Source organism: Schistocerca americana, chromosome 2 (genome assembly GCF_021461395.2).
Source record: "Schistocerca americana isolate TAMUIC-IGC-003095 chromosome 2, iqSchAmer2.1, whole genome shotgun sequence".
In the NCBI taxonomy this organism is placed as follows: domain Eukaryota; kingdom Metazoa; phylum Arthropoda; class Insecta; order Orthoptera; family Acrididae; genus Schistocerca; species Schistocerca americana.
In genome coordinates, this window is record NC_060120.1 from 604,310,314 (window position 1) to 604,336,079 (window position 25,766).

A 25,766-nucleotide genomic window follows, 5' to 3' on the forward strand; every position below is an offset into this window, starting at 1 on the left:
CCATAAGAAAGCCACGTGACTTCAGCGCTGGGTGTCGCAGTTCTGACCTCCGTCGGAGAGACATCAGGTGAAGAATTCAGATGTGGGTAAGGGTACGTGTGACAGCCATCCAACGGTGTGGTACGTCGACGGTGGCCAAAAATATGGTAAAATTTGGTTCTGATGTGACATCATTAAGTTACTTTACACCTCACATGAACATCTGAGCTCCAGCCTTTGTTTTTTACACAAGTCGACGCCTCGCTGTTATAAGTATCGTCGAGTCAGAGGGTGATGTTGCAGGGCACCGTATTTTGTCACCATTACAGAGGAAGGCTGCAGACACCGTCTAGCCAAATTTCGCAAAAAGGAGAAAATGACGGGGTTTCAAAACAGAGATCCTTTAATTTTGTTGCGCAGCGGAGTTACTGTTGCCTTGTGCTGCCAATTAGTTCCTTTTCTCTTTTGAAGTAAATAATAAAACAATTTCTGTTCCACTGTGGGAACTGCCTGCAGCTCCGAGAAGACAGTTTCGTGAGATATTTTGGCATATGTCATGTCTATGTGCCAATTTTACTGTCGAAAGTGCTTGATGAAAAGCGAAAAGTATGCGTGCAATGGGTGTTCCGTGAGAAATGTGATATTGCCTCACAAGTTGTAAATCCACCACACTGCGTCACGCTAAAATCTGAAAAAATGTACTTATTCGTAACTTATATGATCAGTATTACAATACTTCAAAACAGATATACTATTTATTAACTTTTAAAAATTATTTAGTTTCGTGATTGTAACACAATCATGTTGCTGTTGTTGTGGTCTTCAGTCCTGAGACTGGTTTGATGCAGCTCTCCATGTTACTCTATCCTGTGCAAGCTTCTTCATCTCCCAGTACCTACTGCAGCCTACATCCTTCTGAATCTGCTTAGTGTAGTCATCTCTTGGTCTCGCTCTACGATTTTTACCCTCCACGCTGCCCTCCAGTACTAAATTGGTGATCCCTTGATGCCTCAGCACATGTCCTACCAACCGATCTCTTCTTCTAGTCAAGTTGTGCCACAAACTCCTCTTCTCCCCAATTCTATTCAATACCTCCTCATTAGTTATGTGATCTACACAATCATATCGTTTTGTTTTCATGCATCATAAAAGTTCACTTTTCCCCTCAGTAGGTAATTACAACTGTGTTGGAAACCATTGTAGTAGTCCCTGTGGAACACCGCTAATGTTTTTACGCAGAAAATCATTGTAGTGCACAAGGAAATACAGATTCTGTTGTAATTATCATTACTTCAACAGTGGAATGGTTATGGATGCATATACGATACCAAATATTATGGAGGCCCTGGATAACTTGAGTCAGTGCAAATACTTCTTTACAACAGACCCGAACAGAGGTTACCTTCAATTGGAAGTAATGCTTCAGGATCAGCGAAAGACTGTATTTACATTCCGTTGAATTCTTTATGAGTAAATGCCATTTGGCCTAAGGAATGCACTGGCAATGTTTCGGTCGTCACCAGATGGGTTGTTAAGAGATTTAAAACTGTGATAATAAATGGTGTATCTTAATGACATTATTGTATTTTCAAAGGATATGGAGAAACACATCCAATGACTGAATTTTTTTTTTAAGAGATAGCATTCCACTTGCCTGACTTTGAGTATCAAGAAATACCATTTTGCGTTAGTGGAAGTCAGCTACTTGGGACACATGTGAAAATGGATCCAAGATTTCACTGTGAAGTTTAGTGACACTGTAGACAAATAAAGAACTACAGTCATTCTTCAGATTATCTTATTACTATAGGATATTTGTGATGATATTTTCATGTACTGCATGACCACGCACTTGTTGAAGGAGGCTCTGGAGCTCCAGTGGACAGCGGAATGTCAAGCCACATCTGATAAACTGAAGGAGACATTAACAGCTAGCCCTATGTTAATGTTGTAGCGGGTGATGCTTCCAAACAGGCAATAAGGTGTGTTCTGATCCAAGAAGTATACTGTAAGGAGCATTCGGTGGCTGAAGGAAACTGAATAAGACTGAGACTCAACCACTGATAAGGAAATACTAACTCTGATATACATCGTAACACACTTCAGGTGTTATCTGTATTACAAGAAATTCAATGTATTTGACAGCCCTTAAAGGTACCATCAAGCGGGCTGACATGGTCAGCATTTAAGCTAAATGAGTCTGACTTTGAAATGATTCACAAACCGGGTAAGAAACATGATAACATGGATGGACTGAGCGGAAAGATCGGTGTAATATTAGCACTTGGTCTGAGCCTTGTGGAATGTTCAAACATGGTTCTAATAGTTCTGAGCACTATGCGATTTAACTTCTGAGGTCATCAGTCGCCTAGAACTTAGAACTAATTAAACCTAACTATCCTAAGGACATCACACACATCCATGCCCGAGGCAGGATTCGAACCTGCGACCGTAGCGGTCGCTCGGTTTCAGACTGTAGCGCCTAGAACCGCACGGCCACTCCGGCCGGCTATCCTTGTGGAATGTCAGAAGGCACGGAGTGATTATGTAAATTGCAACATATTCCAAACAGAGCCACCGCATGTCATTAGTGTCGGGTTGTTATGTAGGACAACGAAGCTTGGGCCACACACAGAAGTTCCTGCTGCACTATAGATCAGGTGTCTCCAAACTTTTTAGTCCGCGGGCCACATTGACTCGTCCACGAAGTCATAAGGGCCAAGATCTACCTAGTGGGATTAAAGAACCCTAGCACTCCATGATCACCGTAATGTAAGGCTAAAGGAAAGATGAAATCGCAAAAATCTAAGGTTGTGGGAATAGCTAGCACTGAAGCGAACTACGATTTTTATTTAATTTCATAATTTTGATTGGTGGACGTACCTTACCGAAATTCTGGCGTATTTTATTCTGGCGAATTTCACCGACAAAAAAGTATATCACTGCACATTCTATATGTATTTTACAACGTAATCAAAGGAAAGTGAAACCTCGCTTAAGAAGCATCTTCCGTAATGATTGATTACTAAGGCTAGTCGCCGAAGTGGCGTCCATTTGAAAGACTTGCACCAGACTCGTGAGTAGAATAAAACGCAAAGAATTTTTTTACTTAAAATGTTATCACCAAACTAGCCTGTTAACCGTTCTTTCTTTTTTTCCACTATCGCACGGAGAATGGTCTATCTGTTTATTGTGGATAGCCACAAGTTTAACCATGACCATCCGCTTTGTAAAGATAGAGTTCCGACAATGTCGCGGTGTATTGGTCGCGATAGACATAGAAACTAAATTGTTGTCAGTATAGGTACCACCTCAAATATTTGGCGGGCCGGATATCGGGGATGTCCGGCCAGCTAACGCGGCCCAGATTGCCGGCCCTCGCGGGCCGGTTTCGGCCCGCGGGCCGTAGTTTGGAGACCCCTGCTATAGATGGAAGTGTTAAAAGAAGTATGTGATCATACGTTGTTTGGATACAGAAGACATAGGACGGTACACCAAAGACTTGCTGAGCGTTATTAAAGGAGGCACAGAAGAAGGATGCGGACCAGTATCTGAGAAAATGTGTGGCGTATGCACAATGAGCAGACTTGTGTCCAAGGCTGCTGAGAGACAGGACTGGGCCTGGGGAAAGATATGCGATTGTGCCCCATCTTTAAGTATGGCAACCCCATTTTATTGTTATTTTGAAGATTTGACATCATTTACACATAATGCAATTCCAGAAATACTGGACATACACAAAAATTGCTCTTTGGGATGAAACATAGAAAAATATAATTTCTTCTTAAACTCTAAATATATCTTCACCAATGCAATCAGTCCACGCACGACAGTGCACGGTGTAACCTCCCCACAAAAATTTTAAAAGAAAATGACGATACTAATTAGAAATGCTGATCGACATTGCTCTATACGTAACCTGCCCACAATGAAATGTACTGACAATGGCAACAAAAATGTGAAATTCGCAATCTGACTCAAATATAAATCCTTCGAAAGTAAAGTCCATTCAGTGACAAGAAAATTCAATTAAACCGAAATATCGGTCTTTGGCCCTGTGTAAAACAATCAGAATTAAAGTCTTACCTCAGAATAAATGGATGTCACATATCTGCTCTTGTTGTTGCGCACCGCTTGGAGGAACTGCATTGCAAATAATAATATTCTCTTTTTTTGTGATTTTAGTGGAATTTTTCTTCAAAAGAAGTGGAATGAAATGGGAAGTGCAACGAAATCTTGAGTTCAATAAAAAATTAAATTTTTGAGAAAATGCTTTTGAAATAAAAAAATTATTATTGGGAGACTTGTTGGAGAATAATTACAATAAATAAAATTTTTCATTATCTAATGATTATATTAATTAACAGTATACCTTATTCCTCATCTTGACCATTGTTGCCGACCGCCTACATCACACAACCGCACTGGGCTGCTACTACTGACCGACCGCTCTGCATGACGACTACAGACTGACTACTGCTCTCAACTAGACAGAGCTACAGACTCGCAACGACTGACTGACTGCTCTGCACAGCGACAACTAACTCGCAAAGACCACTACTGACTGACTCGCAACGCTCGCGCGGTCAAGCGCATACTCTCTGGTCACAGATGCTACAATGCCTCGCCATCGCTGCTGCGTTACATACGTGTTTCATAACCCTCCACTCGGGGGGCAAAAATTTGGCAGCGATGGTGAGTCATTTGGACTTGCCAAGCGCGGCAAAATTTTTCTTTAATTAACAAAATCCTACAACCTACAGAATATTTAAATGTTGTGCACACGCACTAAGTACAAAATATATCAGACAAAGACAAAATGTGAGTACAAAACATAGTAGCAAATCAGAAAAGTATATACAAATTATTTGACAGATAACAAAGTGCACAGGCACTGAAAAAATTCTTTAGCATATGCAGAACAAATAAACAGACTGGCAAGAATAATTAGATGTAGTACATAAAGTAAATGTTGTGCACACGCACTAAGTACAAAATATATCAGATAAAGACAAAATGTGAGTACAAAACATAGTAGCAAATCAGAAAAGTATATACAAATTATTTGACAGATAACAAAGTGCACAGGCACTGAAAAAATTCTTTAGCATATGCAGAACAAATAAACAGACTGGCAAAAATATTATGTTGACAAGTGTACATGCACTGAAAAATGTCTTTAGCGTTTTCACAACAAATAAACATAATGGCAAAAAAAAAAATTCATGTCCAAAGTGCACATGCACTGAAAAATGTCTTTAGTATTTTCACAACAAATAAACATAATGGCAAAAAAAAATTCATGTCCAAAGTGCACATGCACTGAAAAATGTCTTTAGTATTTTCACAACAAATAAACATAATGGCAAACATCATGTCGACCAGTGACATAAGTGTACTCACACTGGAGTTTAGCGAATCGAAAAATGTATAACCTATGAACATAAATGATGTTACCAAAAAAAAATTTTTTCTTTATGTGACAAGAATCAGGATAGGAAAGGGAAGGATTGCATCATGGTTGTAGCACTTTAGATTGCACACAGCTGCTCTGAAAGTCCATATCTTTCCACAGTAGTACAACACCAAGTGACACAACTTGAAGTTCTTTTCCCATCAGAATTTATCAGTGTAGCCAAGACACTGAACTGTCGTAGTAATGTTCCATGTTTTCATTTTGGCAGTACATTAGGTACACCAAACAGTGGGACCATAATAATGTCTTCATCGCTCATGGTGGTGGACAGCATGTCGTGTCAACACCACACTCTTACAAGGCACACCAACGTAGAATTAGTGCAAAACCAAATATAGTGCTCCATGATCACTGGGATAAACAGGACAAATGGACATTGCAGTAATTCAGGGTAGTCAGCTTATGAGGTGAAGGACATCAAGTCACATAATATTGACAATTACAGTCTTCATTGATAGTTCGTGGCATTCATAGCCCAGTTATTGAACATTTCTGTACCAAGTATGTAGTATTACAGAAAAATGTTCATTAATTGTTTTACATAGAATCAGTAGCCTTCTTTTCCTGGTTACAAAATATTATGAAATAATCGCATTCTTTTCAGTTACAGAGTATAATTAAGAATCATTAACCTTCTCCTAATTACAGTTAATTAATCATTTGTCATTAATTAATCATTTGTCTAATTACAGTTAATTAATTAATAGTAACAATTATTAGCCTTAATTAATTACAAAGCATTATTAAACAGTACCATAGTTAATTAATTATGTGTCATTCCAATCTATTAAGAATCATTAGTCTTTTCCTAATTACAAAGCATTATGAAACAGTCACATTCATTTCCAACAACAAAGTATGGCATCGTTAATTAATCATTTGAAATTCCAATATATTAAGAATTATTAGCCTTCTCCTAATTACAAAGCATTATTAAACAATCACATTTATTTCCAATTACAAAGTATGAACATTGAAAACAAGAGTTAATTAATGGCATAATTAATAACAATTTCGTTGATTGACATTAATTATTGGCACTCAGTGGCCATCAAGTATTGAATAGAATAAAACATAGTTCATCATTCAGTATTATTCAGATCATTACAAAGTCATTATTAAAAATCAGTTAATTACAGTCAAATCATTAGTAATCACAGGCATTACAATAAACAGTGGCAGTTATTAGCTAGTGACAAAGCATTATTTTGAATATAGTCTCATTAAGAGGTCATTACTCGAGTGACATGCTATTCAGAGTTGATAAGTATTATTCAGAATTATCATAAACTAGTGACATTATGTGGGACTGGTAATACATTTTTTTTTTGGTAGCAATGCATTGCGTTGGGATCGATAATTAATTGCTGAGGCATAATACTTTTTGCTTTTGACCTATTGCTGCAAATGAGGATAGGTAACGTCATTCGTCATGAGTCAGCTGTAGCAAGATTATGTAACAAGGCAGTACATGTGATCACATTTATAAATGATAAACACAAATGGGTAAAAAATATAAAAATGCAAGTACTAGAACAGGTATAATAAGTAACAGGTTTAGTAAGTGTCATGAAAAACTTCTCCTGGAAAAAATACAAAAACGGATTATTGACCTGAAAGAAGAAACGCACACTATGCTGAAAAGTAGTGAACTTCGAATTAACAAGTAGTGAAATGTGTATAAAATGTGTTCCATAGCTGTCCTTTCCAAAACTTTCCGTCATCCTACTATGCAATGTAACACCTGCTGTCAAAGCAAACCGCAACAAATACTTAAATAACTACGTGGCATAAAGAAAAAAAACTTCATTATCCATATCATCATAACTTCACCATTATCATCACCTGTAAAGAAAAACTTCATTATTCATAATACCATATCCTTCATCATTATTCATCAGTACTCATTATCATCTGCAAAAAATCACTTCGTTACTCATTACATAACTATTCCTTATCTCTAGCATATTTCATCACTAAAAATAAGATGTGTAGTTCTCTCTGACAGCCTGCATCAATCACCTTGTATTCTGAAAGAAAAAATTAGTTAAGACTGCTATTCTGTGATGAGTATAGTATAGTCTTGTTAATGCTTGTTAATCCTGATCCATTTACTCTTCCTCATAAAGTTATTGCATCTCCTTTCGTTTATCCCGTAGGTGAAATTCCATTTCTGTTGAATTTATTTCTTACACGCACCATTTCTTACTGAAATTGATGAACAAAGGTTAATGTCTTGCATTTAAATCCTATACCCACTAAATAATGACTGGTTTATGGTGACACAATTAACCATACAGCATAACATGACAGAAAACGTAATATGTCCAAGACATTGACAGTGTTCGGATGCGAAAAAATGTACACAGAATAATACAATGCAGTAGCAAAAAAAAAATGTGAAACAGTCACGATGTTGAGATGTCATAAGGCAAAAAAAAAAAATGTCAAAGTCGACTGGTGTGTGTTATATCTTAACTATTTCATAATGCATACAAACAAAACTGGAGTACAGTCATATACACAAAAAAATGGAAAATGTGCACGGTCTGATGTGTAACGACAAGAAAAGCGACCTGCTAACCTTACCTTGCCGGGCACTTGCCAAGAAAAAAAATACGATAATCATCAATAAGTAGTCACATAAATATAATTGCAGAAATAGTCGTAAATGTGTAAATTCATCTGGAAAAATATGCACGGTCTGATGTGTAACGACAAGAAGAGCGACCTGCTAACCTTACCTTGCCGGGCACTTGCCAAGAAAAAAAAATACGATAATCATCAATAAGTAGTCACATAAATATAATTGCAGAAATAGTCGTAAATGTGTAAATTCATCTGGAAAAATATGCACGGTCTGATGTGTAACGACAAGAAGAGCGACCTGCTAACCTTACCTTGCCGGGCACTTGCCAAGAAAAAAAATACGATAATCATCAATAATTAGTCAGGTGAATTAATTGCATTAGTAAATGGCATCATAGTGTGTTGAATCATACAGTGGTTTCACTCAATAAACGGTTTAATGTTTGAGATATGGTGATTGCCTTTCGATTTTCTGGTTCTCAAAGTTTCGACGTGTACAACATTGGGGTGAGGGATACTGCGAATCCGATACGGACCTGTGTATAGAAGTTCAAATTTACTGCACTTACCTTTTAATTTGCTGGATAAATAGTGTGTACGTACTAATATCTTCTGTCCAACGTGAAAGTCGCGGCGTGTACAAACCTGTTTTTGCTGTCTTCTCCGGCGCTCTGCGGCACGTTTGATGTTGTTCAGCGCAATGTCAATTATTTCGTGGTGTCGTAGGCGACGATTTTTGGGGAATTCTATTAATTCTTTAATTTTGTTCGGTGGTTCAACGTTTTTCAGTATAACAGTCGGAGATAGCATAGTGGATTCATTTGGAATGGAATTAATTACATCTTGGAATGAGAGTATGTGTGTATCCCAATCAATATGTCTTTTGTGGCAGTATATTCTGCACAGCTTACCAATTTCCTTCATTAATCTTTCACAGGGGTTCGAAGAAGCGTGGTACTTGGATATATAAATCGGAGAAATGTTTCTAGCTCGTAACATGCGTGTCCATATACTACTACGAAATTGTGATCCATTATCAGAAATTACTTTCATTACATGCCCTACATGAAATAGAAAATGTTTTACAAATGCTTTCGAAACAGTTTTAGCAGTAGCTCTGCGTAACGGAGTGAAAGTAACAAATGTTGAAGTGAGTTCAACAGCGACAAAGATGTAGCAAAAACATGGTAGTGAGGTCGGACATGTTCTTTTGTGTTCCGATTCTACTTTGTTACTATCCGTAATAGTTTGCACGTGTCAAAATTAATCATTTGCTGAAAAACATTTGTTTGTGTTTTGTGAGTGTCGTAAATTGGTAGTGACAGCAGAAGACAACACAGCTGACGGACAGAAGCATTAGCTCGTGCAGCTGACCAAAGCATGTGAAAGAAAAAAAAAAAGAATACTATGTCTCGTAATGACGACGAAATGAAATTTTCAAATGCAACTTGTTGAATGTACATGACGCTGAAATTTGCTTTGCAGAAGTTGGTTGCGATGTCTTGCTGATTGTTGCCGAGAGAACGCGATAGTGCGTCTGCTATAACATTTTGTGTGCCGGGAATATGAACAATCGTAAAATTAAATTCTTGTAAATATAGTTTCCATCTACTTAATCTGTCGTGAGTAAATTTAGCTGAAAGCAAAAATTGTATAGCTTTATGGTCTGTGTAAACGGTGGTATGTCTGCCATAAAGAAAGTGCCGAAATCTCGTAAAAGCCCATACAACACATAATGTTTCCAATTCTGTAACAGAGTAATTTCGCTCAGCAGGTGACAGAATGCGGCTTGCAAATGCGATGTTTTTGATTACTATTGAACCTTCTTCTTCAATTTCTTGGAAAATGTGTACGCCTAAAGCGGTGTTAGAACTGTCGGTGGCAATGGAAAAAATTCTAGTAAGATCTGGGTGCGATAAAACTGGTGCATTCAACAAAGCATGTTTCAAATAACATTCTCGTGAGCAAAATTCTGCGTGTCAAAAGTAATGTTTGCGTCACTGTATTATGCAATCTGTGCTGTATCTGGTTAAAATCTATCGTACGTGTTATTATTTACGGGAGAATGTTGTGGCATATCCACTATATGAACTGTTCTGTTATTTCTTACTGACGTGTTACGCTATGGATGACACCTATTGTCTGTTTCATTCATGATTATTCGTTGTTGCTGATGTTCTTGCTGCTGAAAAAATCGACTGTTATTAAATGTACGCTGAAAATTGTGCTCATCATTCTTTTTACGTCTGTCCTAATAATCATTCCTATACGGTGTATTGCGATAGGAATTGAAATAGAGTGTTGTCTGTACGTAGTTATTTCTTTGCTGCCATGCGTTACTATTTGTTGGCGCTGAGACTATACATGCACGCGGCGAAACATTAAAGTTTGGTTGACCTTGTAGACTGCATTGTTGGTTAGGTATGCTAAGCGGCTGACTTTCATGCTATTGTGGTGAAAAACATCTATTGTTACAAAAATATGGTTCCGACTGCTCAAAATTTTATACATACTGATGATTACGATTTTATCTGTAATTAAAATTACGGCGGTACTAGAGTGCCTACTGAAAATTGCCACATTCGGTAAAAGATTTGTCGTATCCGGTTTTCATTACATACGTTTCTTAATACTAGGTAGAGCAATAGTTAAAGAGCAGTTTGGATAGATATAAAGGATAGTAGAAGAAAAGGCAGCAGTGCAGAAAACTAAAGATGAAACAGCACTACTACAGCTCGGGGCCCTATGCTCGCTACGGCACATATTCATTAAAGCGTAATGAATCCCCTGAGGTCATTTACGCACTGCAAATAAATTTTAGCTTTTGTGTTACAGGCAATAGCGGTAAAATTTCAAAGGCAAATTGTTGTATCCATGTTAATTCTAGTTTCCTCATTACAGGCAATGCTGATGAAAATGCAATAGCAAATTGTCGCATCAGGTTCAAAGCTAGTTTCTGCATTACAGGTAATAGCGGTGGATGTACAAAAACAAATTGTCGTATACAGCTCAAAGCGTGTACCTGTGTTCTGTCATTATTAAACTCCTTACATTTTCTTACAAATGCAAACTGCTTATTATCAACGTTCTCGTCACTGAATTTGAGAACACGTTCGGGTTTGTGTGTGAATCTGTTCGTCTCTGTCATTTCGGTTTTCAAGTTGCGTAGCTTTTCAGATTTTAATTCGCGTGGCTTTTCGGATTTTAAGTCGCGTAGTTGCTGTAAATTGCTCACATTATACACGCTGCGTGAGTCTGACAAATGTTCATAAAGGGGCGTCTGTTGTGGTATGTTATTAACTGAAATGTTTTTCATCTCTGTTACTTTTTGTTGTAAATTTGATAACTTCCGACGTAACGTGTTGTTAGATGAATTGATCTCATTAATTGTCTGCTGTAAATTTTGAAATTCAGGTGTTTGGATAAAAGAAACCGGTGCAGTATCGTCTGATTTATTGTCATTAGTATTTTCGATAACATCAATACGACTGGCCAATTCATCACATTTTTCAGTCAGTATTTTAACCTGATCATCGGTTTTAGAATCAGACGCATTAATCTGTTTTTGCAACTTGCGCGTAGTTTCGCTCAGTTTTTTAACATCAGCTTTGATAACATCACAATCCTGTGTTAGATCTAGTTGTTCAAATCTATCTGTCACTGTTTGAATATTTACTGTGTGTGTATCCGTTTTTGCTTTAAGATCAGAAATTTCATCCCGTAATTCCGCGTTCAATTGTTCTATGGTATTAATTTTGTCGGACACTGTAGTAATATTATTGTCTACATACGTCTTCGCTTTCGCGAATATTTTACGTTTGTCCTCTTGTCTCTGTGCAGTGATTGTTTCCATGACTTGTCGTTTTACTTTGTTTTGATCTTGAATAAATCTGCGGAAACGCGTATCACTGTTCTGTATGTGCTGACTAAAGCGCTCGTTAATCTGAGTGTTCTGCTGTTCGAATTTCGCGTCTATCTTTGCGTCCATAGTGCGCGAAAGTTCTACCGTCATTGCTTTAAACTCGTCCCGTAATTGTGCAGCTTTTTCAGAGCATTGTTTAGCGACTCCGCTAATTTCGTTTCTGAGTGTTTCTGTTGCGACTGTTTGCATTTCTCTTAATTCTTGCGCAACAGATTTAATTTCTTCGCTGTTTTTTTGTGAACACGCCTCAATTTCCACGCGCAACTGTTCCTTAGTGTCATGGCACTGCGCGGCAACGTCTATAATTTGTTCACTAAGCTGCCTGTTCTGTTCCCTAAGTTGTTTGAAATTTTCATCATTATTGTCAAGTTTTTCGTTCTGTTGTTTGAAATTTTCATCGATTTTATTAAATCTTTCATTAAACTGTTTGAAATTTTCACTCTGTTGTTGTAGCAATCTTACCATAATTTGTTCAAAGCCAAAGTTAGCGTTTATACTCTCTGTGCTGTTTAGTGGTGGATCTGGAACTCTCTCGCTTACTGTAACCATTTGGTTATTCTGAGATTTACAAAAAGGTTTGTCAGTCGGATGTACATTGTCAGACGTTATTTCGGAATTAAATAAATCCGTCGTACTTTCACTACACTGACCATTTTCATTCGAAAAATTTGTTTGTATGTTACTTGAATTTCCCAAATCGGGTGTGTTAAGCTGGGCAGCGCTCATTACAATAGAGCGTCCCGCGTCATCAATTGTCGTCAAATTAACAGACGAGACAATTGAGTTCGCTTGTTCATCATTAATATAAACGTCATCACTAGTGGTTATAATGCACTGATTGTTAGTGGACGCAGGATTGTCATCATCACACTGCGTGTCATAATTACTATCGGTCACGCTGTTTAAGTCGGTAATTTCATTCAAAATACCTCGCGATACACTATTCACAGTCTTTCGCGGCATTTTTGCAACAGTCACAAATATTCACAAAACAATAAGCACAAATGCAAAAGCAACACACAAATACAATAGAGCAACGAATTGCCGTTGACCTGTAGGAAAAAAAAAAAGTTACAAGTTAATAAAAGCGTTGCGCCAAATCCTAATTATATCTAAGCAAACAAGAGCAGATATGTGCCTGTTTTTCAAAAGACTCTCAACGAAATTCGATCCTGGACTGGGTGTCGCCAAGTGTAACCTCCCCACAAAAATTTTAAAAGAAAATGACGATACTAATTAGAAATGCTGATCGACATTGCTCTATACGTAACCTGCCCACAATGAAATGTACTGACAATGGCAACAAAAATGTGAAATTCGCAATCTGACTCAAATATAAATCCTTCAAAAGTAAAGTCCATTCAGTGACAAGAAAATTCAATTAAACCGAAATATCGGTCTTTGGCCCTGTGTAAAACAATCAGAATTAAAGTCTTACCTCAGAATAAATGGATGTCACATATCTGCTCTTGTTGTTGCGCACCGCTTGGAGGAACTGCATTGCAAATAATAATATTCTCTTTTTTTGTGATTTTAGTGGAATTTTTCTTCAAAAGAAGTGGAATGAAATGGGAAGTGCAACGAAATCTTGAGTTCAATAAAAAATTAAATTTTTGAGAAAATGCTTTTGAAATAAAAAAATTATTATTGGGAGACTTGTTGGAGAATAATTACAATAAATAAAATTTTTCATTATCTAATGATTATATTAATTAACAGTATACCTTATTCCTCATCTTGACCATTGTTGCCGACCGCCTACATCACACAACCGCACTGGGCTGCTACTACTGACCGACCGCTCTGCATGACGACTACAGACTGACTACTGCTCTCAACTAGACAGAGCTACAGACTCGCAACGACTGACTGACTGCTCTGCACAGCGACAACTAACTCGCAAAGACCACTACTGACTGACTCGCAACGCTCGCGCGGTCAAGCGCATACTCTCTGGTCACAGATGCTACAATGCCTCGCCATCGCTGCTGCGTTACATACGTGTTTCAACGGTACTAATATGTTCCAAAATCGTTTTTCAGGGATCATATCTCCTGTTCTATTGATCACAGAAATAAGGAGTTAACTGTTTTTGGTAGCCCTCGGCCGAGCGACCATTTGTATATTTATCGGAAGAATTTTCATAATCTAGCTATTCTACAGTGCAAGGTCAAAATTTAAACATTACGTACTTTATCCAGCCCAGGAGAATGCAGCAAATCGTTTGATTCTTTTGCATTAGATGTGGTCTAGGGTAGATCTCAGATGGCTTATAAAATCACCATTTGTTAATGGGTGATTCCCGAAAAAACCGCGAAAAACCACGATTTTTGGGTACGAAGAGTACCAGTTGTTGGGATGGCCACTACTAAAATTTCTGTTCATGGCAGATAGTCGAACATTTTGCCATATGTTTTTTAGACGGTGTCCTCGGCAAACTTCAAAACATGTTTCGATATCATTGACTGTTACCAAGATGCAGAGGTTCAAATTTGTCGTATTTATGCAGTCAGATATGCCCCTAATATCCGGTTTAGGGTGTAAATGTAGTTTTAGTAGACGTTGTGGACATATGAAAAGAGTTCGAAGATCATCGCAAGGATTCTGAGGTCACCAAACTATGTTTTTCATCAGCACTCTTCACTAATAAAACTTTATGACGCACTGTCTCTATTTAACGGGCGCTTTACGCCTGTATAAATACGCCCAAAGTGGTACTTCAGTAACAAAAAATGGAGCTAAAAAGACTCTCAACATGCTTAACAAGAACTTAAAATGACTGTTAAAAATGATCTAAAACTGTAAAGACTGCAAATTCAATAAAATATTTCAAATAACTTTTTCTTTCATTTATGATGCAAAAAACAAACCGGGCGTTCTCGATGAATTGCGATCTATGAGCAATGTATTCAGAAAACTGCAAAGCAAACGTTTTTGTGTCAACCTTATATTATGCGGACTTATTTTTTTTGTGTAATATACACTCCTGGAAATGGAAAAAAGAACACATTGACACCGATGTGTCAGACCCACCATACTTGCTCCGGACACTGCGAGAGGGCTGTACAAGCAATGATCACACGCACGGCACAGCGTACACACCAGGAACCGCGGTGTTGGCCGTCGAATGGCGCTAGCTGCGCAGCATTTGTGCACCGCCGCCGTCAGTGTCAGCCAGTTTGCCGTGGCATACGGAGCTCCATCGCAGTCTTTAACACTGGTAGCATGCCGCGACAGTGTGGACGTGAACCGTATGTGCAGTTGACGGACTTTGAGCGAGGGCGTATAGTGGGCATGCGGGAGGCCGGGTGGACGTACCGCCGAATTGCTCAACACGTGGGGCGTTAGGTCTCCACAGTACATCGATGTTGTCGCCAGTGGTCGGCGGAAGGTGCACGTGCCCGTCGACCTGGGACCGGACCGCAGCGACGCACGGATGCACGCCAAGACCGTAGGATCCTACGCAGTGCCGTAGGGGACCGCACCGCCACTTCCCAGCAAATTAGGGACACTGTTGCTCCTGGGGTATCGGCGAGGACCATTCGCAACCGTCTCCATGAAGCTGGGCTACGGTCCCGCACACCGTTAGGCCGTCTTCCGCTCACGCCCCAACATCGTGCAGCCCGCCTCCAGTGGTGTCGCGACAGGCGTGAATGGAGGGACGAATGGAGACGTGTCGTCTTCAGCGATGAGAGTCGCTTCTGCCTTGGTGCCAATGATGGTCGTATGCGTGTTTGGCGCCGTGAAGGTGAGCGCCACAAGCAGGACTGCATACGACCGAGGCACACAGGGCCAACACCCGGCATCATGGTGTGGGTAGCGATCTCCTACACTGGCCGTACACCACTGGTTATCGTCGAGGGGACACTGAATAGTGCACGGTACATCCAAACCGTCATCGAACCCATCGTTCTACCATTCCTAGATCGGCAAGGGAACTTGCTGTTCCAACAGGACAATGCACGTCCGCATGTATCCCGTGCCACCCAACGTGCTCTAGAAGGTGTAAGTCAACTACCCTGGCCAGCAAGATCTCCGGATCTGTCCCCCATTGAGCATGTTTGGGACTGGATGAAGCGTCGTCTCACGCGGTCTGCACGTCCAGCACGAACGCTGGTCCAACTGAGGCGCCAGGTGGAAATGGCATGGCAAGCCGTTCCACAGGACTGCATCCAGCATCTCTACGATCGTCTCCATTTGAGAATAGCAGCCTGCATTGCTGCGAAAGGTGGATATACACTGTACTAGTGCCGACATTGTGCATGCTCTGTTGCCTTTGTCTATGTGCCTGTGGTTCTGTCAGTGTGATCATGTGATGTATCTGACCCCAGGAATGTGTCAATAAAGTTTCCCCTTCCTGGGACAATGAATTCACAGTGTTCTTATTTCAATTTCCAGGAGTGTATATATCAACGTGTATAAATGCGTCGAAGTACATAAACAAGCTGTCAAAACTTTACTGGCCTATATAATTCCTTTTAATTAAGCTGTGTACGCTCCTGTAGCAAGGAAAAGAGCAGATTCAGTGGAAAAATGCTTGTGCTGGAGCACAAAAGGGTGAATATGTTCTCTCTGACAGGAATCTGACAGATAAGTGGGGAACCAGCTGCCTCCTTTCTTATTCCGCCAAAAATTTCGGCGTTTGAACGTATTCAAAAATTTTTTGTGCTAAAACAGAATAGCAGAGCGAAAGCGACGCGGCAGAAAAAGAGAGAGAAAACAGTGATGTAGGTACAGAGAGAAAGTGTCAGTGAAAGAGAAAGGTGGATGGATGAAGACAATAGCAGTGGCAGCCAAAGAGAGAGGGGCGTTAATGGTCAGTGAGAGACAGAGACATGAAAAGATGTAGAGAGATCCATGTAGATAGAAGAAGTGGGAGGAAAAGAGATAGGAGACAGTGGAAATTAAAAAGAGAGATGAGTGGACACTATACATAGGCTTGGGAGAGGGAGGAGGGGGGGGGGGAGATCTAGACCCTTCCAGACAGCCGGATTTAACATGTAGATATAGCAGAGGATGCATTTTGGTCCGAAATTTTAAGCACGTGCGTATAGGCGAAAATGTAAGTTGGACCCTGCCCACCGCCCCTTTCTCCATCACAGAATCCCAAAGGGAAGTTATCTTGCCAAATTATGCACAGTTTCCAGGGTTCCAAAATCTGTGAGATATTGACGCGTAGTTCATCTTAGATAACTTTTAACAAGAGCCGGAGTGCTGAAATACATTTCTGCTTCAGCTACAGTCATCGGAAGAGTGTAAAAGATGCGCATAACTACAGATATATTCGGATGCAAGCTTAAAATTGAAAGCTAGTGCATCTTATTCAAAGAGTCCTTTTGGTTCCAAAGTAATGTACTCGAAGTCGGAAGTATGATTTGTTTTCAAATATTCAATTTCTTCGGACTTCACAGTCCAAGTGGTCGAAAATTTGATTTGGTATTGCATTTTTTGAAACGTATATGTGTCTCGAATATTGAGACGAAAGTGTTTTGTAATCCATGGGTTACAAAAGTTTCTACAGCCCATTATAGGAAGCAGTGTCACAGCCGCCGTGGGACGCTCTCAGCTGGAGACGTCAGGCTCAGGTAGAAAACTTGTCGTGCCGTGATGCAAGTTCACAAAATGATTTGTACTGCGTTATGCATGTAAAGATACTCGCCGAAAAAGCTGACGAACAACGGGCGCAGGGTGCTGAACGCAGCAGATCCAGCTGAACCAGATCGGCTTTTCTCGCCAAGAAGAACGAAGGAATTGCTCTCCAAGAACAATTCGAGTTAGAGGAAGGGTTGGTATACGGTACCGGAATTGCAGACTAAACGTAAGTAACGAAAAGACTTTGTTTGGTAAAATTTTGGTCGAAATTGGTGAAAACATAGTGATGAATTCTTCTCGGGTTCTCAGCCAAGTGGTGTCGTCGTCTTGTCGCAACGTTTCAATTAGTTTCGCACCCACTTCTGGCGAAGTGTCGGGATGCTGCTCTCTCTTCACACTTGAATTCCTCTTCTTGAGAGGTAAGGAGGAGTCTGTTGTCATTAGACATTTACTCCACTTTGGATGGATTGAAAGCATGCTGGGACGTTTAGGAATAACTGGGATTGTGTGCGTGGTTAGGTAGACTGATGATTGCCGGTCAGAGACAGGCGGTAGGTTGAATGGATAATAGCGATGCGTGAGTTAGGGGCCTTTACTTGACTGGCCCTGTTGACGCCTTGGACTGCCAGCCAACGACTGACAGGGCAAGTGGTTGATGACGATGATGATGATGGGTGTCTGGCGCAATAAGGAGGAAGTCTTCTACGTCCTCCTGGCGTCTGGGTGCTTCTTCTTGTCCTTCTTCTTCTTCTTAGATGTGTCTGCTTGTGCCACTTCGGGATCTAGCAAGTCCTCCCAGCTGGCGGCTTCAGCGTCTTCAGCAGTCCTAGCTGTTCTATGGACGAACAAAAGAAGATGATTACCCATACCTCTTTTCTTCACAGCATCAGCATGGCCAATGTATATCTTTCATGACATTTTCATTCTTCAGTTTCACGATTATTCCAGCGGACTATACACAAATCGAAATCTCTTATGTTGTGTTTCCTCTTGAATGTAAAATATTTTCTGTATACTCGTTTTTCGCGTAAAATCACCTGGTGATGGGATCGGAAGTACCTTATCTATGAAACCTACCAAATTATAACGCTGTTTTACAACTGTTTCCGTGTACATTTGTTGGGGAAATTTTTTGATAGGCTTTCCAACAACATTTAAAGAAAGTGTATTCTCGAATCCATCACACAGGAGTTCTAGTGCACGATGTCTAACGAAAATATTGTACATTCGAGATTAAAAGTGAAATAGAATTGTATGGAGTTGGCCTGTATGACTCATAAAACTGAAGTGCAAAGAAAGAGCAAGATTGTCTGGCCCTGCAGGTTTTGCCTCCTCCCCTCCCTACCGCTGTCTCGTCGGGCCTGCTTTACGTCATCAGAAAGTGTCACTTGGGCGGCTGCCAGAAGCAACTAAACCCTCTGAGATGACTGAAATGGATATCTTAGGGCCGATTAGCCACACACTTGTGAGAAACAGCTATGTTCTGACTACTATAGACCATTTTTTGCAATGTATCTAAATGTTTGCAACTGCAAACAGCAGAGCAGCACATGCAGTGATAAACAACTGGTTGTTGACCTTTGGAATCCCTAAAACGATGAACGTGGATCAATGCACCAACTTCATTTCGGGGTAAATCAAACAGTTGTGCTGCTTGTTATATTTCTGTAAACTGAGAGCTAGCCCAATACATCGACACGCTAGGAATGGATTCATCAAACAGTTGGTAAGAGGCTGACCTATTATGTCAATAGTCACAATAATAAATGGTATGTTCACTCACTATGAGTTGTGGCGGTGTATAATTCGGAAGTGCATGACAGCACTTGTCCCTCGTCGTAACAGGTGGTTTATGGAACGAAAATATCATTACAGTTTGAGTTTATTAAACCAAAGCTACGAAAAAGATGGGAAACCTTTATGAAACTAAGGTATAACGTTACAGGATTTGTGAAAGCGTCTCCAGAAGGCGAGCGGTAGGGCGCTCGAATTTCAGTAATAAATTAGGTGGCACAGTAGTAAATTACGAGAGTATGATGTTGACCAATGGATGATTTTAACTAGTCCATATACTCCAAAGGGTAAGATAAAGAAGTTTATCATGTGCCCCTGGGGACCATAACAAGTTGTGGGATTGATGTCGCCAGTGAATGTTTAATTACAATTGCTGATGCAGACAATCATTGTCCATGTAGGGTGCGTTCATTCTTTTACAGGTACTCCAGGTTCCATTGTCACAATACCAATACTACTACCCTGAAAAAAGATAGATGGAAAAACTCGCAAAAACCACACATGGGATGCCGTATACATTCAGGGCGTGAAAATAGGTGGTAGGTTATCATGTTGTATTTTGAGAATTTCATTGTGTGTGATTACTTATGTAGAAAGTGTGTTATTCATAAGGGACGCTGATAATGGTTTTGTCTTGTTCATGTATCTTGTTTTCTTTGAGATATTTTTTGTTAATATGAAAGGATTTATGTTTATTCTTTTGGTGTATTTTGTACTGGTTTGCATCACGTGGAGTTTATTTTCTTACGAATTAAGTAATGGTGTGATGTCATATCAGAAGGGTTTATGTCGTTGATGATGTGTGTATCCATCTGATCTTTTTGAAAAGTAATTGTAGCTTCCTTTCCCCACGTTGCATCACCACTAAGTAAGACTATGATGCATGTCATACACTCTTGTTCAGAAAAAAACAGAACACCTTGAACGACAAGAGACACGATGTTCATATTCAAGGGACATGAACATTAGTATGCTCTGCAGAAATGATTAGCACTTGAACCCTGTCGCCCCGTGGGTTCAGAGTCAACATCGATATCATGGCGCAATACCACCTGCCTGTATAATAGGACTGCGGCTCTCGTTGTCACTACAAACAGAAGGTAATGGATCATTGTGACTTGAGCAGACATGCAGGATGCCTCGCAGGCGTATGCGCGAACCACATCGTCAAATCAGTGAATCAAAGAGAGCGCATTATTGACGTGAGAGACAGTGACGCATCCATCCGGGAAACTGCTGCTCGTCTAGGAACAAGTGTTTCGGTAGTGCAACTGGTGTGTACAGAATGGTTGACGGAAGGCCGTAGAACATGACTAGATGGGTCAGGTCACACCACCCAGACCCGAGAAGATCAACGTCTCATCCGAATGGCACTGTAGGACAGATCTGCGTCCTCCTCAGCTCTGATGCAACAGTGGAACATATCTTACACTATCAGGGCTGACTGTCCATCGCCGTTTATTACGACACGGGTTACGTTCGCGTCGTCGACTTCTGCGCCTACCTGTGACGAACGTGCAGAAACATGTTAGACGGCAATGCTGTATGGAAGGACGTTACTGTGGACAAGAATGGCATCAGATAGCGTTTACGGACGAATCCAGGTTCTGTTTGTTTGAAAATGATGGCCACATTTTGGTTCGCCGCAGACAGGGGGAGCGACATCACAGTGACTGCATTCGCGCGAGACATATAGCGCCAACTCGAGGCCTTATGGCGTGGGGTGATATTGCGTACAACCACAAATCACAGTTGGTAAGTGGATAGGGCACTGTGACCAGTGTGACACAGGTGAATGGCATGTTGCGGCTCGTAGTTATACCCTTTCTGCACAACACCCCAGACGCCATTTTTCAGCAAGACAGTTCACGACCACATGTTGCTGCACGAACACGTGCCTTCTTTGTGTCTTAGGATGTCAGCTTTCTTCCCTGGTTCGCCAGACATGTCGCCATTAGAAAATATGTGGGTATGGTGAAACGACGGTTGCAGTGCTGTGAGCCAATGCCGACCACCAAAGATAAACTTTGGGACCAGGTCAATGCAGCATGGATGGCTGTACCAGAGGACGCCATTCACGCCTTATACGCGTCGATACCATCACGCATGGAACAAGTTATCAAGGCGAATGGCGGACCCTATGTCTATTACACAATAGAACACAAGTTGAACCGAGGAGACTGAAATGCTAATCATTTCTGCAGCACATACTAATATTCATATCATGTGAATATAAATGTCCTATAGCCGGCCGCTGTGGTCGAGCGGTTCTAGACGCTTATGTCCGGAACCGTGCTGCTGCTACGGTCGCAGGTTCGAATCCTGCCTCGGTCATGGATTTGTGTGATGTCCTTTGGTTAGTTAGGTTTAAGTAGTTCTAAGTCTAGGGGACTGATGACCTCAGATGTTAAGTCCCATAGTGCTTAGAGCCACTTTTTTTATAAATGTCCTATCTCTAGTCGTTCAAGGCGATATGTTTTTTTTTTTTCTGAACAGGAGTGAAGATCTGATAATGCAGATGACAATGAGACAACCTCTTCAGAGGAGAAGGCGTAGGCGCACTGCAGAATCAACATCTCCTACGAGCAATTGCATGAGCAGTTACACCAACCAATGCACCACGCACTTGTTGTGTCGTAAGAGAGGGTGGTTGAACCCGGGCAGTTAGTTACTAAGATGGTCTTCGGGACCATAACTACTGACGAAATCCGAGTGTTGAATTATAACCTGGGATGGGTGAAAAAGTACCAAATACATTGGTGTGCAAAACTTAAATACGAAAGTAACTTTCGCATAATGTGTCACTGCTAAGTAGCATAGCTCGATGAACCTTGGACCATACTTAGAAAGAACTGCCACAGTACAGTACAGCACAATATAGCAGGTAACTGAAAGTAACACGCAGTGGAACGAACAGAATCGACGTGACCATCACGAACGATAGTGTATGCTATGATACATGCTCCCCTGCTGGCCACAGTGTTGGTAAGTATTTCTTCTTGTAAGGAATTCCATTCCTCCACCACTGTGGTTGACAACTGCTGGATGGTCGTTGGTGCATGAGGACTTGCTGCAATGCATCTCACCAACGCATCCCACATGTGCTAAGTGGAATTTAAGTCGGTCAAACGGGCAGGCCAGTGCATTCGTGGAATATCCTCTCCTTCCAAGTGCTCATCCATCTGCGCTGTTCGATGCAGCCATACATTGTCTGAATGCACCTCTGAAAGTCGCTCATGGGGAAGAGGTACAGAGTCACAGTGACTTTGACCAATGAGTGTATCATGTTCAAAGATTTGGAGGTCAGTACATATATGTAACATTATGCTTCCCCATACCATAACAACTGGACTACCAAAACGATCATATTGGACTATGTTCCTGGACCTCGTATCCACGGATAAATACGGCATTGCAATGTCTGTGCTGTTAAGGAGCACGATGCAGAGTTCCTTTGGACAAGCATGCATGTTAGCAGGCAGCGACTTTCAATTAATATATCCTCCCCCTGTACGGAATTACACTACTGGCCATTAAAACTGCTACACCAAGAAAAAATGCAGATGATAAACGGGAATTCATTGGACAAATATATTATACTAGAACTGACATGTGATTACATTTTCACGCAATTTGGGTGCATAGATCCTGAGAAATCAGTACCCAGAACAACCACCTCTGGCTGTAATAACGGCCTTGATACGCCTAGGCAAATAGAATTTGGACGGCGTGTACAGGTACAGCTGCCCGTGCAGTTCATCAAGAGTAGAGACTGGCGTATTGTGACGAGCCGGTTGCTTGGCCACCATTGACCAGACGTTTTCAATTGGAGAGAGATCTGGAGAATGTGTTGACCAGGGCAGCAGTCGAACATTTGCAGTATCCAGAAACGTCCGTACAGGACCTGCAACATGCGGTCGTGCATTATCCTGCTGAAATGTAGGGGGGTAGAGCCACGGGTCGTTAACACATTTGAAATGTAACGTCCACTGTTCAAAGTACCGTCAATGCGAACAAGAGGTGACCGAGACGTGTAACCAATGGCACCCCATACCACCACGCCGGGTGATACGCCAGTGTGGCGATGACGAATACACACTTCCAATGTGCGTTCACCGCGATGTCGCCAAACACGGATGCGACCATCATGATGCTGTAAACAGAACCTGGATTCATCCGGAAAAATGACGTTTTGTCATTCGTTCACCCGGGTTCGTCGTTGAGTACACCATCGCAGACGCTTCTGTCTGTGATGCAGCGTCAAGGGTAACCGCTGCCATGGTCTCCGAGCTGATATTCCATGCTGCTGCAAACGTCGTCGAACTGTTCGTGCAGATGGTTGTCTTGCAAACGTCCCCATCTGTTGACTCTGGGATCGAGACGTGACCGCACGATCCGTTACAGCCATGCGGATAAGATGCCTGTCATCTGGAACGCTAGTGATACGAGGCCGTTGGGATCCAGTACAGCGGTCCGTATTATCCTCCTGAACGCACTGATTCCATATTCTGCTAACAGCCATTGGATCTCGACCAACGCGAGCAGCAGTGTCGCGATACGACAAAGCGCAATCGCGATAGGCTACAACCCGACCTTTATCAAAGTCGGAAACGTGATGATACGCATTTCTCCTCCTTACGCGAGGCAACACAACGTTTCACCAGGCAACGCAGGTCAACTGCTGTTTGTGTATGAGAAATCGGTTGGAAACTTTCCTCATGTCAGCACGTTGTAGGTGTCGCCACCGGCGCCAACTTTGTGTGAATGCTCTGAAAAGCTATTCATTTGCATATCACAGCATCTTCTTCCTGTCGGTTAAATTTCGCGTCTGTAGCACGTCATTTTCATGGTGTAGCAATTTTAATGACCAGTAGTGTACTTTGTGACGAGTACATGTTGTGATGCAGGAATCGACGACATCTGGATGTTTGGGTCTGGAAAGCCAAAGCGTTTCAGGCAACCACATGTGTAAAATGGGAATCCCGGGTTCCAGCCCCGGTCCGGCACAACTTTTCATTGCCGTCATTTCATTATACAGTTGACGGTTGTCCGTTTTCGCAACTGCGAATACATTTCGTGTATTTCATGACGGGTGTGGTTGCCGCAGCGTCTCTTACCTGCATGCATGTGCGAAGGAACATTGCGTTGTTCTTCTTAACAATACAAGCACTGCAATACTGCATTAATTAAATAAGTATATAGTAATGGATAGCTTTTATCGGCCGCTGAGCGTTATGCACGTTCAACTGAAGAAAAGCTATGGTGCTGTGTTTCATCAGCTTAGGCAACTCGAGGCACAGATTATTATTATTAGTAGTAGTAGTAGTAAAAAACTAAGTGAGAAGCTCGACCATACAGAGTGAAGACAACAGCGCTTTCCACTCTGCCACCGAATGTGCTTACCTGGTATGGTATCAATCCAGTCACAAGTACGTGAATATGGCATTTAATGAAGAATGTCTCATCAGTAATGACTCAGTAAAATCTACTCCTCTAGAGAATCCGCATTGCCTCACTAGTACAGATTGACATAAGATCAGACGCGAGACTGCGGCTGCGTATCAGAAGAAAAAGATTTTAACATCCCAGCCCCTTCCAATGTACGACTATTAGACCGCACTTTCGCAACTTACATAAAAAGTAACTTATTAAAAACATGCATACTTCTCACACGCACATCAAGCAAGGCACTACGGCACTGGTAGGAAAATAAGCCCCACCATCAAATACTGCTGATACAAAAGATACGAATCGAACCCCTTCGACATCGTTTGCTGTGACCACTAAACCAGGCTAGGAATGTGGACATAGCTCGCTTGGGACAGATTTGTTTTCTTCTCTGTCGCTGGCGTGTACCCAGATACTAGACCCAGAGGTGGTAGAGAACGACAAGAGCTGTTTTACTGACGAAATGGTTTCTGTTAAATTCTTGCTAAGAAGACTAACAGAGACAGTAAGCGAGGACTTAAAGAAAACAGATCCACTGTACTCCTGTAGCTAATTTACTGCGTTGCACATCGGCTGCCAACCTTCCTCCCAACAGTTACCCGAAACGATTACGTACCGAGGACGCAGGTCACGAACAGCAGTAAAAGCAGCGGCAGCTTCATGATGGTTTCTCAAACAGCACTGCTCTCACTTATCGCCGTCGCCGCTCAATTAGCGTCGCAAATACAGATCTCGAGATGAATTCTCTGATAGTAGATATAAGATAGTCATTAATCAAGAGATAGCTCGCGCTCCTTCATCAGTAGACTCTCTCCACCAACTACGAGTTGGATGTTACAGGGCTCTGGAGAAGTTAGGTTGGTCAGTTCGCTTGAAGGTACCACACCTAACACACAAGTAAAGCCTACTTACCGTGGTCGTATAAGATCAAATGCTTTAGCTCTGCAACCGATTGCCAATGGCAGA

General features: G+C 41.2%; 1 protein-coding gene across 1 annotated transcript in view; it reads right to left on the reverse strand.

Annotated features, from left to right (window-relative positions):
• LOC124596583 (trypsin-1-like) overlaps positions 1-25,497 on the reverse strand; it is an 81,953-nt gene extending 56,456 nt beyond the window's left edge. Inside the window, exons 1-2 of the mRNA XM_047135775.1 lie at positions 25,417-25,497; positions 18,591-18,595 (exon numbers count right to left, since the gene is read on the reverse strand). Of these exons, the coding sequence (XP_046991731.1) occupies positions 18,591-18,595; positions 25,417-25,462 (51 nt within the window). The 5' untranslated portion in view covers positions 25,463-25,497. The remainder of the gene's footprint in view (positions 1-18,590; positions 18,596-25,416) is intronic.
• Between the last annotated feature and the right edge of the window lie 269 nt (positions 25,498-25,766).